The sequence below is a fragment of the Cynoglossus semilaevis genome, chromosome 17 (assembly GCF_000523025.1).
Source record: "Cynoglossus semilaevis isolate Cse_v1.0 chromosome 17, Cse_v1.0, whole genome shotgun sequence".
NCBI lineage: Eukaryota > Metazoa > Chordata > Actinopteri > Pleuronectiformes > Cynoglossidae > Cynoglossus > Cynoglossus semilaevis.
In genome coordinates, this window is record NC_024323.1 from 12,997,306 (window position 1) to 13,015,641 (window position 18,336).

At 45.2% G+C, this 18,336-nt stretch overlaps 3 protein-coding genes across 7 annotated transcripts; 1 reads left to right on the forward strand and 2 right to left on the reverse strand.

The window, feature by feature from the left end:
- Positions 1–191: 191 nt before the first annotated feature.
- Positions 192–6,618, reverse strand: fbxl19 (F-box and leucine rich repeat protein 19). The gene is made up of 10 exons (XM_008330383.3): positions 5,864–6,618; positions 5,288–5,503; positions 5,047–5,190; positions 4,865–4,951; positions 4,568–4,747; positions 4,273–4,305; positions 3,131–4,164; positions 2,772–2,935; positions 2,302–2,682; positions 192–2,033 (listed from the first exon to the last, which is right to left on the reverse strand). The coding sequence occupies exons 2-10, from the start codon at positions 5,486–5,488 to the stop codon at positions 1,852–1,854; spliced, it is 2,406 nt and encodes an 801-aa protein (XP_008328605.1). The 5' UTR covers positions 5,489–5,503; positions 5,864–6,618; the 3' UTR covers positions 192–1,851.
- Positions 6,619–6,986: 368 nt separating this feature from the next.
- Positions 6,987–14,518, forward strand: ube2m (ubiquitin conjugating enzyme E2 M). 3 transcript variants are annotated; one of them, XR_003052399.1, is made up of 9 exons: positions 6,987–7,248; positions 8,679–8,773; positions 9,209–9,247; positions 9,351–9,454; positions 10,184–10,247; positions 10,428–10,629; positions 11,810–12,150; positions 14,051–14,222; positions 14,331–14,518. XR_003052399.1 is itself a non-coding variant. In XM_008330382.3 (6 exons), the coding sequence occupies exons 1-6, from the start codon at positions 7,005–7,007 to the stop codon at positions 10,566–10,568; spliced, it is 687 nt and encodes a 228-aa protein (XP_008328604.1). In that variant the 5' UTR covers positions 6,987–7,004; the 3' UTR covers positions 10,569–11,764. The 3 variants fall into 3 exon arrangements, 1 of the variants encoding a protein (XP_008328604.1); XR_003052400.1 differs by lacking the exons at positions 14,051–14,222; positions 14,331–14,518 and adding an exon at positions 12,441–12,581; XM_008330382.3 differs by lacking the exons at positions 11,810–12,150; positions 14,051–14,222; positions 14,331–14,518 and having other exon boundaries at positions 10,428–11,764.
- On the reverse strand, positions 12,347–17,738 carry btr30 (bloodthirsty-related gene family, member 30). 3 transcript variants are annotated; one of them, XM_025064343.1, is made up of 14 exons: positions 17,450–17,738; positions 16,959–17,096; positions 16,770–16,902; positions 16,136–16,567; positions 15,742–15,846; positions 15,556–15,651; positions 15,153–15,386; positions 14,888–15,065; positions 14,346–14,435; positions 13,693–13,719; positions 13,586–13,610; positions 13,126–13,303; positions 12,897–13,052; positions 12,347–12,725 (listed from the first exon to the last, which is right to left on the reverse strand). In XM_025064343.1, coding segments are annotated over exons 2-14 (1,863 nt in total). In that variant the 5' UTR covers positions 16,961–17,096; positions 17,450–17,738; the 3' UTR covers positions 12,347–12,518. The 3 variants fall into 3 exon arrangements, with proteins under 3 accessions (XP_024920111.1, XP_008328602.1, XP_008328601.1); XM_008330380.3 differs by lacking the exon at positions 16,959–17,096; XM_008330379.3 differs by lacking the exon at positions 16,959–17,096 and having other exon boundaries at positions 16,770–16,914.
- Between the last annotated feature and the right edge of the window lie 598 nt (positions 17,739–18,336).

An 18,336-nucleotide genomic window follows, 5' to 3' on the forward strand; every position in this document is an offset into this window, starting at 1 on the left:
CGTGTCACGTGTTGGTAAGCGTTTGCTTTTTTGGCTGACACAACCTGGCTGAACCACCTCTGAACTTTTCAGTCACTTGACTTAATAATTTTCTAAAAAAGACAATGCATTTTGTCATTGAATCTGCTTTATTTTGTGTTGAATAATTCTGTTTGATAGTAATGTCAGAGACAGTAAAAACAAAGAGCCAGTGAAAACAAACATTGCTCTTTTATTCCATCAGTTATGATAGTTTTTGTTTATAGCTGCCTTGTTTTTTTTCCTTTGTTCTAACATCTTCCTCCCTCGTTTCCATGGAGACGAGAAACAGAGAGCGATGATCCAGTGCACACACTTTTACTAAGATATGTCAAGACATCTGATTGGACCTCAGCAAGAGGCCAATCAGGTGTGATTCCACTTTTTGCTAGGTCAAGTGTAAAACGACAAAAACAGTTAAAAAATAAAATCATGAAAAAACCGTAAAAAAATAAAATTTAAACAGTGAATCACAAATAGGAGAGGGAGAGAAAGAGATCATTTCATTATCATCATATGGCACAAGATGGCATTAAAAAAATAACACCTAGAAAATATCTAAAATTTAAAAAAAAACATGGCATCAACATAATTACGAGTGGTGGGCGTGGTCACCACGGCAGGACTTAGACTCCGCCTACATACCATCGGCCAGTTTCATGTTCACCCACGACATATCTACACACTTTTCATCAGTAGAAAGTTCACTTTAACTGCTGCCCGGGATGCCCCACCCCACACGCACGCACACACACAGGAATGTCAGGCATCCCACCAGGATCAAAAATAATAAATACCCAAAAAAAAACAATAAACAGACAAAAAATAAAAAATGAAAAGTCCTGAGGAATAAGGAAAATTAAAAAAACAAACGTGTCTAGACCATAATTAGTGTTGGCAGATGGATGATGAATGGTGGGAGGGGGCTAACACTGAAAACAAAGTTTGTGACATAGGTCGCATGGTCATTACTCAGGTGTACGCCAGGTGTATGTAAGGAATAAGCCCCCCCCCCTTAAACAGCCATAGCCCCCACCCGGGGAGGGGAACACGAGCAAAGACAACATGAAGCTTAACCTAACATAGTTTAGCCAGGATTAGCTTAGCCTGATTTAAACAGCCAAGCAGACTAGTTAGCCTTCGGTCAATCTAACTTAGTTAAGATGTACTTCGCCTGGTTCAACGATCGTAGCTGTTTCTGGATTTGTTAATATTAGTTGATCATATTTTAACTTGCATTATTCTGGCTTTGTTTATTTATCCTAGCCAACATCTGATTGGTTTACTATAGCTATGGTTTACTTTATTTTAGTCCACCTTAACCTTCTAACATATTCTATCTTATATTAGATCATTTGAGATGTTCTCAGCCTATTCTATCTGGTTTGGCCAATATCGTATTAAATTATTTGAACCCACACTATGTTGCCTATCTGATTTTAAATTAGCTTGACGTGTCTTTAGATGAGATGAATTGAGCAACTGGATCAGGTTAGCCTTCGCTATAGTTGGCTAAACTAATCTCAGGTGAACTAAGTTTGGTCGCTAAGCTAACCTTAGCTAAACGCATTGAATCTTTGCTATGAATTGCTTTGTACCACGGCTGGAAGCTGAGAGAAAAACGTTAGCATGTTAAATTGGCAAGGGGTGAAGCAGCTAAAGACAAATGAAGGACAAATCAATAAAGGAGTCACAATTAAGGTCTTTTCCAGTAACCTATAGATATTTACAGTCAGGGGGCAATACTGTCCACGCTCAGCTCTGCATGACCGTGTCGCTCTACATCACGTTAGTGTAACATAGTTAATGGTGGGCTTGTGTTGGAGAAGGAGTTTAGCTGTTCTTTAGCAGCGTTCTGTCCTCGGGAGGACATGAGGAGGTGGTGGAGTGAGTTGGGAAGGAAAGCAGCTGTCCCCCCTCTGGGGACAGTAGTGAGCAGCAGCGCAGGTCCACCTTCTGCAGTGAGGGGCAGCGTCGCAGTAGCTCCACACTCAGGTCTGTCACTTTAACACAACCTGAGACAGAGACAGAGACAGGCGATCAGTGACGGCACCAGCAGCACACATTTCAAACAGCTTTGCTTAACTTTCTGTTCTGATTTAGGATAGCCTACTGTAGAAAAACATCCCAACTTCAGCTAACATTGTCCTAACTTGATTCATCTTAATTAAGATTAGATCAATGACTAATGACTATTGTAAGACAGGCTGCGTCCAGAATCTGTGAAATGTGAGAGTTTGTGATTCTCTGATGAGTGACTCCACCCCCATTGACCCCTCCTACCTGCCAAGCTAATGTGGGTGAGGCGTTCTCGGAGGGGGGAGGTGGGAGACGTGAGGGTGAGGAGCATCTGGTCGCTGATGTTCCCACAGTGACTCAGGTCCAACCTCTTCAGAGCAGGAACGTGACCAATCAGAAGACGTGCCGAAGCGTCCGTCAGCTCCGTACCAGCCAATCCCAGCTCCAGCAGCTTCTGGAACCTACCAGTCGGCACTCCACTGGCGCCCTGAGCCAAATGGGGCGTGGCCAGGAGCTCCTTCAGCTGAGTGTCCTTCAAGTCTTCCACCTTGCTTAGGTCCAACCTCTGGAGACAGGGACACTGAACCTGACAGAGGCCGGAGACGACGTTCCACGGACAACCAGAGACGTTCAGCTCCAACAGACCTGAGACGCAGACGGTTTGGATACGAAACAGAGACAGATGAGATGTGTAAGTAGGTTTGGAGAGTGTGTGTGTGTGTGTGTGAACGTACCCTGTAGGCGGCTGAGCAGCCACATTAGCTGTTTCTTGGAGATATTTGTGAAGCCCAGGTTCAAAGACACTGGTTGCCGTCGGATGATCCCACTCAGGATGGGGGGGGTGATGCAGCGCTGCCCACTCAGGTCCATTCCGGTCCACAGTCGTCTGTCACAACACCTGTGGACAGATCACAGCACAGTTGGTTTTGGTTGGTCCAATGCTGCCCCTTTGAGTAACACCAGTGACAAACCTGACCACACGAGGCAGCATTGAACCAGCAGCCAGTCTCTAATGTCACTATTTTCTTTTAAGACATTTGTATGTAGGTGAGTTGTCAAACATATATGAGGTGTCTGGAGGATTGAGCCTCACCAGCGGCTCCAGGTGCGACACACCCTCATGCAGATGCACAACTCTGGTTGGCTGAGGAAAGAGAAGACGTGAAGCCATGCCTCCCGCTTCAGGATGTGGGCGGAGCCTCCTTCAAGGGGCAAACTGCTGGGCTCAGGGCAGGTGGGAGGAGGAGGCACCAGGTGTCTTTCCATCTGAACAGGTCGAGGTGGTGGTGATGGTGAAGGCACAGCTGATGGGCTGCGCTTCATCAGCTGAGAGCGAGAAGGGAGGCAAGGGTGTGCCGCCGCTGCCCCCATCTTGTCTTCTCCTCCTCCCCCACCCGTTCCATTAGAGGGGGGAGTTCTGGTCCTGAAGCCCGTCTGGTTCTGGTTGTTCTTAATCTTATTGTTGCGACTCCCTCCACCCTTGGCTCCACCCCCTCTGCCTCCACTGTGTTTGTGGTTGGTGACAGGAGTGCTGGCATTCTCCTTCTCACCCCGCATCCATCCATTCCGCGTCTCCGCCCCATTGCACCGCTGCTGGGCGGACAGAGGCGCCTGATTGGAGGAAAGAGGAGAGGGGGGGTGGAGGAAAGAGTTTTTCCTACTCCGATTCGTGGTAGAAGTGTCTTTATTGCCCCATGGCTGTGGCTCCTCCACCTGCTCCTCCCCCCTGCTCCCACTTTCTCCATCGGAGTCCTCACTGGCACTGAATCCCAGTTCAGCCAATCGTCTCTCTCGCTCCCGTTCTCTCTCTCTCTCCACTTGTCTACCACTCATAATGGCCGGACGCCCGACCCCCTCCTCTAGGTTCTTCTCCTCCTCTTCACGTTGCTTCAGGGAGTCATCGGAGTCAGAGTCAGAGCTGGACGACGAAGAAGAGGAAGAGGAGGAGGAGGAAGGCCTGCGCTCGAGGAGACACATCCTCCGAAAACGCTCCAGTTTCTCCCGATGATGCCAGTGTTGGTCCAAGGCTCCGCCAACTCCCCCAGCAGAGGAGGAGGAGCCAAGCTGTCCAGAGACCGATGATGATGACGTCGTTCCGTTTGACTCCACCCCTTCTTGTTTTGGTTTCTAACGAAAGAGAGGAAGGTTAAAAAGGACAAGGTAAACAAAAAAAGGAAAGAAAAAAGAGCAACAGGAAGAAGTGAACGACAAAAATTGAATGGCTCCTGTTTCTACCTTTTTCTGCCGTTTCTCCTGCGACACTTTCATCTGCAGGAAAAAAAAGAAAATTGTCAAAAATTGTCTTTCTGTAACGCTTTCATAATTAAAAAAATGTGCAAAGTCTTAGTCCAACAAGCAGCTAACCATAAACAACAACAATTAGCTCTCTGTAGTAAATACTGTAAAGACTGTTAGTTAATCCCGGTAATAATAACTGTTACATATGTGTTCAATTTGTGACTTGAGCTAGCACTTAGCACGTGCCAACAGCACTGTTGCCCTTTCTCGGGCATATGTTTTCCGCCCTCACCCTCTTCTTGGCACCACCGTCCTGGGGCGTGTCCTTTTTCCTCTTATGAACCGTATCAATTTTTCCTTCTTCCTCTACAGAAGGAGGGGCCTTTTTTTTAGGAGGTGGGTCATCAGTGAGCTTCCAGTGGACCACTTCTCCGTTATCTAGTCGTCGCTTCCCAGAGTTGTCCATCTGGTCCTGTGTTACAGTGGAGAATCACAATACGTTTGGCATAATGGCATGCTATTCCACAGTTTCTCACGTTTCAGCCTAAACTAAATCAGTGTCATCAGCGACATCCCGTCTTATTCTTACCTTACTGGTCTTTCCCTCCTTGTGACACTTGGGACATTCCCAACAATTTGGGATCTCCTGATTGATGATTCCCTCACTTCTGCTCATCTGGAGGACAAAGAGCAAATGTGATCATCTGACCACCAGCTCACCTCACACTTCCACAGACCTGGTAAAGGGCAAGTGACACATTTCATTCTGACCTTCAGGCAGCTGGGATGGATGATCTCGTTGCAGATGGTACACTCCATCAGACTGAGGCTAAACTTCTCCTCCTCTGTCTCTACAGTGTCCTCCTTCCCAGCCTCACCACAGGTCAGACACACGGCGGTATGGGGGAGCACGGGCTGAAAAGGTGAGGGACAGAAGAGAGCCATGTGAGAGAGGGGTGAGAGACGGATGGAAGAGCAGAGACAGGTGACAGATTCACGTGTGTCCACTCACAGCGGTGCACTGTCTGAGTAGACAGGACTGTTTCATCCGGCCTGGCCCTCCAAACTTCTTCATGTCCTTACAGAAGTTGCAGTCTCCACACTCCGTTCTCTTGCACGCCTGACAGCGACGACACCGTGTCCTCCTACGTCTGGCCCCGCCCCCGCTGCTACCTCCACCTGAAGCCCCGCCCACCACCTTAGTACCCGACATTCCCCAACAGGTTAGCTGCAGAGGAGGGAGAAAAAGAGGGATACAGAAAAGGAGGACACAGGGGGGAGAAGGAGACGGAGACAGAGAGGGTGGGAGAGAGGTGTTACTAAGTCCTGCACTTTTCGATACTGACTAAGTATGGTACCAGCAAGAGGAGACCCCCTGGTATTGATTATTGTATCAGTTTTCCTTTACAAGTCACTGATCGGTGATCAGATGAACAGAGGCTAAAGGCTAAGCGCTAACAACTAGCAGCTAACAGACACGCTCGTAATAACGCGCATTGATTCAGAGACGTTTAGAGAGAGCGAAGCGCACAAACGCAGGCTTTTGACAAAGAATAAAGAAGAGCCGCAGCTTCCTCGTCTTACTTACCCTTCTCCCCCTTTCTTTCTGATGCTCACGCGTTAGCAGCTGGCTGCTCCTGCAGCTCCTGCTTCACTCCCTCCCTGCCTCTCCCCGATCTCTCCTCGGTGTCTTACCAGGGCTCTGGCTGTCACACAGCGGCAGCTCGGAGTCTTTGAGCCGCGGAGCACAGTCTCACCTCCTCGGTTCAGGTCGCATCCTCCTCGGCCACTCATTACAAACACTTACCGTTTTCCGACTCATGGGCTGCACTCGAACAGGACCGCATTTGTTTCCCGGATATTGTCAAATTGCGTCACATACAGCGACCCACAGAACAGAATGACGAACAACAAATATGGCCGTCACATACGGAGATACGCCGGTGTGTCTGCCATCTTGAAAGAGTCAGTTTCACCGCGATATAAATAAACACTCCTCACTCTCTCTCTCTCCGTCTCTCTCATTCTTTTTCTTTACAATTCACCATATGCTGTCATTATTTCGATTAGTCATAAATACAGATGTTAATCACATATATCAGCCTGTTGTCATTTGTCTGTCTTCACCGGCAACATGGAGAAAACTTTTTGTCATATTTGGGGATGTTGATTAATCTAAATTAATCACGATCTTTATTGTCATTGTAACACAGAGGTACAACGAAATGGAAGGAATTAATTGTGCTTAATTACGAACGATTAGTTGGGATTCATGTTTTGAACATTTTCTAAACACGTCTCAGGAATCGCTTATTTAAAGACCTTTGCCTCAGTGAGTGGACGTTTCTGGAGAACCAGGTAAAACATTTTTTTTGTCAAGGCAACCCTTACAGAGCTTGAAAGAATGCTTCGAGTTGTGGTCTTTCTGCTAAGGGGAAACGGTATCTAGATGGATGCCGGAAGATGAAGTGATACTCTTCCTTCCTTATAATGTACTTTATAATAGCCTTCAAATAAATACCTTACCAACAAAAGGAAAAAAAACCAGAAATCATATACACCATCTCTATAACTGCACGGATGGACAGTGCCATGGTACCATATTTGATAACGTGAAATTTTTGAAAACCTCAAAAATCTCACTCTCTCTTTCTCTCTCTCTCTCTCTATCACTCTTTCTCACTCTCTCTCTCTCCCTGGCTCTCACACAGTCACATACACACACATACATGCACATACACTCAATCTCTCTCTCTCTCCCACTCCCCTCCCGCTGTTGTTTGGACTCTGGACCAGCGGAACCACATTTTAACCCACGGACACAAACAGAACCTACAGCCGAGTCTGAAGCAGCGAAGATGATTAAACTGTTTTCACTGAAGCAGCAGAAAAAAGACGCGGAGTCCGCGGGAGGAAACCAAGCCGGAGCCGGAGGAAAGAAGGCCAGTGCGGCCCAGCTGCGAATTCAGAAAGGTGGGTCAGATGTGAGGTTAGAACCAAAAATCGGCCGCAGTGACGGTGCCGAAAGTACAACTGTTGTCCCAATATCACAAACTACTGAAATACCATGAAAATGAACAGGGACCAAGTCGAGAGGAATTGGTGCTACTAAAGGAGCTAACGTTAGCCGTTAGCATGTGCCACATATAGAAACAACACAGTTTAACGTTTAGCTGTCAATTGAAATGCGCTATTGGCGCAACTGCCTAAATGTTAGATATAAAACAAATCTTTAGTCACTAAAGTAAACGTAAAACTCTGACATTCGGGTTATTTTACAGTCAATCTAGCTTAGCCTCTCCAATCATCTGTTAGCATATCTACATTTGAAAACAAAACTGACAAAGCTAAGGATTGAACTGCCATATAAACAGGCAAAGTTGGCCCGTAAACTGTTTCTTAACATTGACTTTCAGCATATTATATGTCCAACGACGCCAAAAACTAACTAGCTTTTAAATACATTTACACCCAAATGTAGCTAATTTCTGAAGTTACCTTTAGCATGTGGTGGAGTTAAAAACACACCAGAGTGACTGTTAATTTGTTTTTATTCTCTGACACCGACTTTATTTTAGTGTTTACTGAGCTAACAGTGAGCTTACTGTTTTGAAATCATAACGTTGATGAAGCAAATCTTGCGCTTTGTTAGCGTTTGTTAGCACAAGCTACAGCTGACGAAACAAAAACAGACAAACGCCGAGTTTCAGTCACACACACCAAAAGCAAGACTTTAAACTAACGGTTTGTGTGCAATGCTTCTCATTTTGGTGGCTAGATAGATAACATGAATATATTTTTTTTTTTTACCAAACATTATCAAAGCAGTTGTCAAGGTAAATTGTTTTTGTAGCCAAATGGGTTACCCATCCATATTTTTTTAATGCTTAATCCTTTTCACAGGGTCACAGGGTTGAGGGTGGAGTACACCCTGGATAGTGTGACAATCCAAAAAACAAATTATAAAGCTGTCAAAAAGTGATATTGAAATGTTTAGCTAGTAAAGAAGTAAAAGACGATCTGTTACTTTGTGCTTGGATGACAACATCTGGAAAAAAGTTTAAAAAAAGCCCAGATTTGATCAAATTAGCTGAATCTTTTCTATATGTCTTTCTTCAGAATTCCATGTCAGTAAACTTAGATAAAACAACCACATAGGAAAAAATGGTGACTTCATGTTTCTACAAACAAAAGCTAAAAGATGTTCAACAGAGGACAGGAGGAAAAAGAAATGGAGTTTTCAGTTGAACAGCACTTAAACTCCTAAAATCAGAAGAATAGGGTTTTGGATTTCACATAGTCATCAGACTACGTGAAAGAAGAAGGGGAAAAAAAGTGTTTCTTTTGTTGCAGTAATCACAGTTTCTGATGACTGATCAATATTTCTGGTCTCTTCCTTTCAGACATCAATGAGTTGAACTTGCCCAAGACATGTGAGATCAATTTTCCAGATGATGATGACCTCTTGAACTTCAGACTCATCATTTCGCCTGATGAGGTTTGTTGGCTTACCTCCTGTTTCCTCTCATTGTAATTAGGATCACTAATTGATTTATTGTTTGAGTCACACAACACTCCACCGAGGACCTGGTAATGTGGTTCCTGAGATCTTACAGGTTCTGAGATCCTAACAGTCACTAGATTCTGAAGGTCCTCAGATCATTTGAATCCTGAGAGCTGGTAGAACTTCATCCATTTGGGTGTGGATGAGTAGAAAGCGTTGGAAGAACATCTTAACCTCTTAAGCCGGCTGATGTTTTTTAAATCATGACAGGCCAGGTTTTCCTCTGGCCACAGCTGTATTTACTGAGATACTAGTGTTAATACAATGACACAGCTGTTTCTGCCATGACAGAGCTCCTCCTCGTCATTGTTAAAAATTAATGAGTTGGTGATGTATTTCTCAGACCTCTGTTGTTTTTGTTTTCCTCAGGGTTTTTACAAAGGAGGAAAATTTCTTTTCAGCTTTAAGGTGAGAGTTTTTTATTGCACTTTCTTTCCCCCCAAGTGTAGATAAATGTAAGAAAATGATGTTAAGGGTGTGTGTGTGTGTGTGTGTCTGTGTTTGTGTGTAGGTAGGACAGGGGTACCCTCATGAGCCTCCTAAGGTAAAATGCGAGACAATGGTTTATCATCCTAACATCGACCTGGAGGGAAACGTCTGCCTAAACATCCTAAGGTTTGTAACCACTGAGTGACAGGAACTAGCTTTAAAACTTGTTGCAACACCATTAGCTTCAGTTTGTTTTGTTTTTTCTTGTTAATCTGAGTGAATAAAGTTGGTTCTTCTCCAGCCTTGTTCACCCTGCCAGTGTTGTTGCAACTCAAAGAGATTTATAGTTCTCTCACAAACAAAAGAACATCCGTGAACTTACTTCACAGTACAAGGAGAAATTAAAAGATGAACTTTTTTGATAACATGTATAAATTAACACTCATAGTCTGCCCGAAGGTTGTCAAAAAAGATTGTATTACGAAAATGTATCAAAATAATGTGACAAAGAAGAAGTTGATTTTTTAATGTATCAAAATAATGTGACAAAGAAGTTGATGACATGTCAAGGTTATGACATGAAATTATGAAAGGAAGAGTGACTCTATGAAATTTCATAAAGTGTATGATTAGACTTTAAGTGTTTTTTGCAGCAGCAGTAAAATGGGAAATTAAAAGTCACAATTTTGCAATTGTTGTTAAGAGCAGCAACATGTTGCAACATTGTCTCTATTTAATTCTTTAAACCAAACATCACTTTGACACCAACTTTTTTTCTGGTACAGTATCTGGAAGGTTCTTGGTACAGAACCTGGAAATGCTTGTTAGACTAGTGTTCAAATTCCTTGTACAGTACAAACACCTACTTCCTGTTGTGGAAACTTCTTGCAGCCCCATTTGTTTGTATGTTTGCAGAGAAGACTGGAAACCAGTGTTAACAGTGAACTCCATCATCTATGGACTACAGTACCTGTTTTTAGTGAGTCTCACACACAGTACACATTTATAGCTATACAACCATGCACAGTACATGCATAACAACTCAGTACAGCTGTATGACGTCACACAGTTGTAAGGCTGCTCTGTTGTGATGATTATTAAACTGTTGACTCTGATAACAGTCCCTTGTCATTCTCCCTGGTCACCCCCCAAAACCCAGGAGCCAAACCCTGAGGACCCGCTGAACAAAGAAGCTGCTGAGGTCCTGCAGACCAACCGTCGCCTCTTTGAGCAGAATGTGCATCGCTCCCTGCGAGGCGGATACGTGGGTGCCACCTACTTTGAGAGGTGTCTGAAATAAACGCCCTGCTCTGACCCCTCCCCTGCACGCATCATCTCCTGCTGCTGCTACTCCTAACGAGGTGGGGGCAGCGGCGGCAGCTGAACGCAGCACGCCACAGCAGGACACTAAAACACGCCCCTTTCCCCTCCCCCTCATTTCTTGTTTGATTTGAAGCGTTTACACACCAGACTGGACTTCTAAGATGGCCGACAGAGGGCGGCCTCATATAACCATGGTGGTCATGATGATGGGGTGGGTGGAGCTGAGGGGGGGTCAGTGTTTGGCTGAATGACGCCAGCCTCTGATGATGATGATGATGTTTTTCTTTCTTTTTTTTTTTTTTTTTTCTTATTTTATTTTAGTGACGGCCAGTGGGGCCAGTGTCCCATGGGGTCAGAAGGTTGTGAACTCTTCCAGGTTTGATGCAGGGGGATTGATAAAATATGAGAAGTCATAGTTGATTAAAAAAAAAAACTCTAAGAGTCAAGGGGGTGGGGTTAAAAGTGGAATGGCTACAGCCGGTGTCTTCTGCTGCAGCCTACAGGAAGCTAAACAGAACAGTGTGGTCTATCGAAGACACGGAAACATTGGTTGTGACATTGGTTGTTGGGTGAAAGAGGAATTTAGGAGGGGGTCCTGGGCAATGCAGACATGTAACCTATGTTGAGGTGAAAATGTTTTTGACCTGACCTGGTTGTCTTGCGCACGCTGAATCGAAACATTCTGAAAGTGGTGGGTAGGTCTGGTCAAAGAGGGCGGAGCCTAAAAGTCTGGACAGCAGTAATTAGATGCACGGGATTGGCTACTTGTCACAGGCTGATGCTGTCGTTGGGTTGGACTGTCACGATGTTTTAACAGAGCATGTCCTGGGAGGGATTTAGGGGAGGGGTTGTTGGTTTAGGTTACTTGAGTGGGTGGGCAAAGTAAAATGGGAGGGGCCTAAATGTTAGGAATCTGTTGTCTTTATTAAGTTGATCTGTTCACACTGACTGCAACCATTTCTGTGAAATAAAATATGAACTGAACCTTAATGGTCCGGATAATACGAGCCTGAACTTAGCCAGTCATGTGACCATGTTTAGGTCAGACAAATGTTTTGTCTCTGATTTGTCCAGGTTTCTTTTTATTTTTCTAGAGGCTCCTTCTTTACTACGGTCACACTTTTGTTGCAGTTCCATGTTTGATCCAATATATTTTCCTAAGTTGGTATTTGACCTCCTCAGTAAACACTGTTTTTATTTCTCTTTTTTTATCATCAGCAAACATGTATATCTGCATAACAGGCAGCTGCACTTCCACAAGGTCCTGCTCACGATGCTGGCACCAGAACCGTCGTCATACGTGACGTTAACATGGAAATGTAACTCACTTGTGACTGCAGGGCTTCTGTATCCTTCACAAGTGATCAGTGTTGGGCTGACGTGCCAATATCAGCTGATGTTGAGTGGGGGTGTGGTTTTTAGCGCTGACATTGCGACCACACCCCCTGCTGTCATTCTGCTCTTCCAGTTTTGTGCTCCCAAGTACGCAAGACCATGAACGCCACCTAGTCCTGGCCCCGTCCCAGTCCCTGGCATGAGTTTTCCTTTTACAGTGCTCTGTGAGTTTGAATTTTCTTTTACTTTTTGCACGCTTGTGTGTAAAATCTGACAGGACTACTACGACCTGAATGTCAGCTGATTAAGTTGCGTCACCTCAACACTTGACACTGACACAAGAATGCCACAGAATCGTGGGGGGGGGGGGGGCTCTAACCCCTCCCATTGTCTGAGATAAATGAATCATACCATAGTTTCAGCTACAGACACAGAGAACATCTTTAATATACGTGAACAAACGTTGACCTGGGCTGTCGTCACATCGTTTAAACACAATATCTGTTTCAATCAGGATCTTCACGTGAACAAATCCATTTGGTCACAGCTGATGATTGACAGGTCAATCAGCTGGTTGGTGCTTGGACATCCCTCAGCTGGGATGCTGCTGTGTGGTCATCAGAACGAGAGGAACCTCCTTGTCTCCAGTCCCCAGCAGGGGGAACATTCGCTCGGTGAACTCTGACGTTCCAGTGAAGCTGTAGATCTCCGAGCCCGACTTGGAGTTGAAGAAGGTCACCTGACCCATATCCATGTCCAGGAAAATGCCCACCTGACGCAACTTCTGAGGATTCTTAACCTGCAGGACAGACACGATGAGTGAGCACCCCCTGCTGCTGACACACAGACTCACTCTGAACCAAGAAAAATCACCTCCGCAGCAGACGTTAGTTCAGTTCAAACTAAAAAGCTTAACCTCAGCCTGGGTGACTCGACAGTTTTTACAGTCAGACTCGTCTGCAGTTCTCACCTTGGTCAGTGGTGGTGCTGTGAGTGCTCTCAGCTGACTGCCACTCCACCAGATGGCATAGTAACCATTGGATGGACTCATGTCAAACAGACCTTTCCTCTGGGCGGACTCGGTGACCACGCCCAGTTTCCAGTCTTTATTCTCCCCAACAAACACCTGAGTGGGTGAGACACAAGTGTGAGCGAGTGTGTGTGTGTGGATGTGCGTATGTTTGAGTGCGTGTGCGTACCTCCCAGTAGTGTCGTCCACAGCTGAAGGCCTCCTTCCCACTGACGCAGCTCCAAACATAAAACCTCAGTGAAGAGTTTCTGTAAAACTGCAGCTTCTCTCCTCGTTTCACCTGCTTCCTGTCTTCAGACAGGATCAGGAAGGGATAGGCTGTGAGAGGGTTCAAGCTCACGTCCTCGGTCAGAAACACACACAGACGGACACACAGACGGACACATCAGAACCAGAACCAGGAGCAGCACCTGTGAAACTTCAACAACGCCCATGTTTTCTGGAACCTCTCTGCTGCTATCTGAACATTTTCAGTCAAAACAAACAAGTCTTCACACCCTGACTCCCAGTCACACCCACACAGTCACTGGAACCTGATTGTCAGGTGAAGGGTTTCACCACGTGCTTTATCACTGTCCCACATTTTCATCCACTTTACTGCCCCAGATGCAGTGACGCCACACTCACCGATGTAAAGTCGGGCTTTTTTAAGTCCTAAAATCAGAGGAAACAAAGTTTAAGATCTGAGGAGGAGATAAACGGTGAGAAAAGAAGCGAACGAAGAAGGAGGACTGACCTAAGATGAGTTTGTTCTTCTTCCGCTCTGCATGAAACAGAAAAACACAGTAAATAAACTGAAGTTCCGTGTCTAATTTGCTGATTAACTTTTCTATGGCTAACAGTTAATTACTTAGCTTAGTTTTGGGGAAGTTTCAGCTTATTTATCTTCTCCTTTGTTATTGTTTCACTCATTGTTTTTGCTTTTCTTTTTTTTTTTGCTGCAGTGTATTCTTAATATTAAGCTGTATTTGACTTTATTGCATTTTTGCTAATTTGATATGTTTTTTGGCCGCACCAAGCTCATTTGTTGCATGTAGTCTGAATTTCTTTTTTTTGTTTTTGTCGTTTATCATAAACTTTTGCCAATTTTGCAGAAGTCCAGAGATGAGACTATGACGCAGTCAAGTTGCAGTCACACCACTCTGTGCCTTTCAGAACTGTATAACAATAACAACACACCGCTACCAGCAGAGGAAGTCGAGTTGCAGCCATTTGTTGTTCTAATTCAGTAATCCCTGTAAACCAGCGGCATGTTCATCAGAGCAGGTACTGTTCTTCTCCACTTTCTGCTTCTGTATTTTGTGTTTCCTGTATTCGTATCATTTCCATGATTAACCTTTAACCTTTAACCTGCCGTTGTTCGTGTCACCACAGGCTGTCAGCACCCACCTCTTAAAGACCAATGGCTCTTCCTCAGACTTGTGCTGCTTCCTCTTAGGCTCATCACGCTCTCCGCCGCCATCAGGTCACCGGACGAAACTACAGCCCGAATGAGACAGACTATTAGACTGCATTACAGAATACATCGAAATGAGAGAGTGTTCAGCAGAGCATATGCACAGGTGAGGATTTCTTTTTGACACTGCTGTGGTTGGGCTTGTAAGGGAGAGACAGGAGGAGGAGGATCACAGGGGTCGTTATGGTTTGATGAAGAATCGACATTTGACATTGGATATCAAGAGTTTTCCTCTTGTATATGTTTTAAAAACATTCTGGTGTTAATATTTAGTGTTGCCTTTATCTGTACCACGGATCAAAGTCCGTCCACTCGTCTCTCCATCTCACCAAGTGTCACACTGTGGGCTCCGGGACATCTTTGAAAACAACATTCTTGAAATGTGAGCAATTCCAGTTCCTGTCCTGTTAGCCCAGCAGCACTGGTGCCTCCCTCCACTCCTCCACCAAACAACTAAACTAACAGTAAAACTCACAGGAGCCTCTGGAGCTGCGGGACATATCTGACCCCATCCGGATGTCCTCCATCTTCTCCTTAACCTCTGTCAGGGAGCTTTTCACATCCACCAGGTGGAAGTGTAGAGAAAAGTCCGAGTCGGAATCTAGGTTGCTCAACTGATCCTCCTCCAGTGGAGCTGTGGCACTGTCGAAGCTCTGGGGAGACACCAACAGTCAAGACACTAACGTGAAGGTGAAGCTCCGCCCACAGGAAGCAGAATCTTTTTTATTTTGATGCCTCACCTGCAGGAAGCCGATGTGATCCTGACTGATGGCCTGCATCTCTAGCGTGGCGCGTTTCTCCGTCAGCTGGGTCAGCTCTGCCTCCAAACTGCTCACCAGGCGCCACCCCTTGGTCATGACAGTATCCACCTGCTCCTCGATCCCACCCACTACGTCAGTCCGGATTCGCTCCAGGGCCTGGGCCACTTGGTCCAGTAACTGTTCCACCTCTCCACGCTCTCGGTCTGCATAGTTCTGCCGACAAATGTTAGATCTTTGGTTTTTCTAAAGTTCTACTGTAAAATTCCGCTACTTCTTCTGAGTTTATTTCTTTTCTACCGAGCTCGTTCAGCTTCCTGTTTTTATCCTGTGATGCTTTTCCACAACACCTTTATCAACAGAATCCTCAGCAGGCAGCTCCTACCTTCGCTGAGTCCAGTTTCTTGTTCAGCTCGCCCACGTACAGTTCTCGCTCTTTGATTCGGTTAAGAATCAGTTGCTCTGTCTTTGCCACTTGTTTCTGAAAAACGGACACACACCCGTGATTGGCTGAACACCACAGCAGGCGTTCACGTCATCAGGTGACCTCCCCCCCACTTCATTCCCGTACCTGTTTGCTAAGCCGTTCCGTCTGGACCGACACGGTTCTGTGGGTGCGATGTTCCTCCAGGACACAGATGGCGCAGATGCATTTCTGACAAACTTGACAGAAAACCTGTACAGATAAAAAAAACACAGGTTTTTGACTCAACGTTGGAGACCACACCCTGTTCCTCACCAAAGCCTATAGAAAAAAGGAATTTTGTCTTACAAGGATGCTATTGCTGCTGGGGTGGGGGGGTGAGGAGGGGGAGGGTGTAACGTTACAGTGTGGGCAGTTTCTACTTACATTTACTTTAACATGTCAGACTAGCACTTTAGCTTAGCTCAGAGCCACGGCACTTTAACATGTCAGACTAGCACTTTAGACACTTTAGACATCTTTACCCCGTACTTCCACTCACCTCCATCAGGCGGCGGTGTTGGGAGCAGGTGCGGCCCTTCAGCGCCTCCTGTGGATGCAACAGCTGGTGTTTGGAATAGAAAACGGAACTCTCGTGTGGCTTCACGTGCTCATTACAGTAGGACGCGGTGCAGGTGAGGCAGGAGCTGACGGCGGGCTCTTTGATCCCCGTGCACACGTCGCACCACACCGTCTCCTTGCTGGACGCAGCGGCGTCCGGTTTTCTGAAGGACTCCGTGGTCCTGGCTGTAACTGACCCGTGGTCTGGCTGGGCAGCCATGGCGGCAGCAGCACCATAGCGAGCGATTCGATATTTTTCGGAGATTAGAGCAAAGACTTTGTTGACGTTGAGCAGAGGACGTTCGTCAAAGTTGTGTTTACACAGAGGACACGTGCAGACGGAGCTGGACGCCCAGTAACCTCCGATACAGGCCTGTGGAAAATCAGATCAGGAACAGGACTTAGAGCAGGACCGGGACCAGGACTAGGTCAGAGCCTGGTCATAACCAACCCCAGTCAATCGTTAACTTAACACAAACTAAAGTTAATCATATCATCTCTAACTTCTGGTCCATGGAGGTCCAGGATCTGGAGCAGGACTTGAACCAGAACCAGGACCTAGAAACTGATGTTACCTGGCAGAAATTGTGTCCACACGGAGTGGAGACGGGTTCAACGAAGAGATCCAGACAGATGGAGCAGGTCAACTCCTGCTCTGAAAAGAACTCTGGAGCTGCTGCCTCCGCCATGGCTGCACCGTTTCTGTACCTGTAGACCAGACTACATCAGACCAGGAAACACTACATCAGACCAGGAAACACTACATCAGACCAGGACAGATCTCAGCAGACCAGATCAGACCAGATCAGATGAGGAAGAACCACACCACGATGGGACCAGGTTTTGTTTTGTTTTTTTTGTCGATCTGGTCTCGGCCAGGAGTAACTTCTCTAAGACACCACCTGTTCAATGCTGAGATTAGCTGGGTGTAGTTTAGCTTAGCTTAGCTTGTTCTAGTCAAGATGAGCAGCTGAGTTTGAACTTAGCTTGTTCTAGTCAAGATGAGCAGATGTGAACAGCTGAGTTTGATTCACTTTAACAGAACTGGGATTACTCATATTTTTTAGGACCCAGGATTAGACCGGGATTAAAACAGATTGAGTTCAGTATTAAAACAAATTAGAACAAATCCTCAATTAGATTATACATTATAACTAAACCAGGCTCAGATTCTTTGTGGAGCAGGAATTAATTTTATGACATTTAAAACACAAAAAGGAAGAGTTTTTGAAAGAAGTTTTGGAGCAGGTCTTACCTCAGTCGGTCAGTATCTGGTATCCAGGTGCAGGTGAAAAAATCCTGACACTCAGGTCTTACTGGCGCTGTGACATCACCAGTTGAGGGCGTGGCCTAACAGCAGCAGGTGCAGGAAGAGCTGATGTGAGACTTGATGTGTTCGTTGGTAATTAAAGAGTGAGCAGCTGTCACTCAAAGAAGTCCACGACTGAGAAGATTTAAAAAAAAAATCGAATTAATGAAATAAGATGTCGGTGTGTGTATGTGTACGTATATATATGTGTGTGAACGAGAGAGAGAGAGAGACAGAGAGAGAGGTGTGAAGAGATACATACATTCTCGTTCTTCTGGCTGAGCAACTTTTTTTCTGTCCTGTTATTGGCTAATTTTCAGACAGTTTCAGTGGGTCCATAATGTCAGTGATTGACAGTCTATAGTCTACAGTCTACAACAGGGGGGCAAAGATATGGCCTGTGGGCCAAACCCAGCCCACTGGGAGCATCAATATGGCCTGTTTGATGAATGTTGAAAGTGGAAAGAAATGCACAAACACTCCATGGTAGTGATTTTTTTCCAAATATTTAATTAAATATACATTTTTTTCTAATACATTTGTAGTTTTTGCATTAAAACAAAAAGGGAGAAACATGGACTTATTGTTATTTATAGGTGATTATGTTATGATTGTACTACAAATACTGAGAAACACTTTTTTTGATGTGATTTTTATTAACTTTATTCAGATTCCTGAAGTTGACGCTTCAGCGACTCTGACATTTTTTTTTTAAACAAATTTTCGAATTGTTTTTTCAGTGTTTACAAATGTTTCCAACGGTTTAGCGATATTTACCGGCGTTCATGTTTACTAACATTTACCGTATACCAAGTATTAATCCTAAAGTCGGC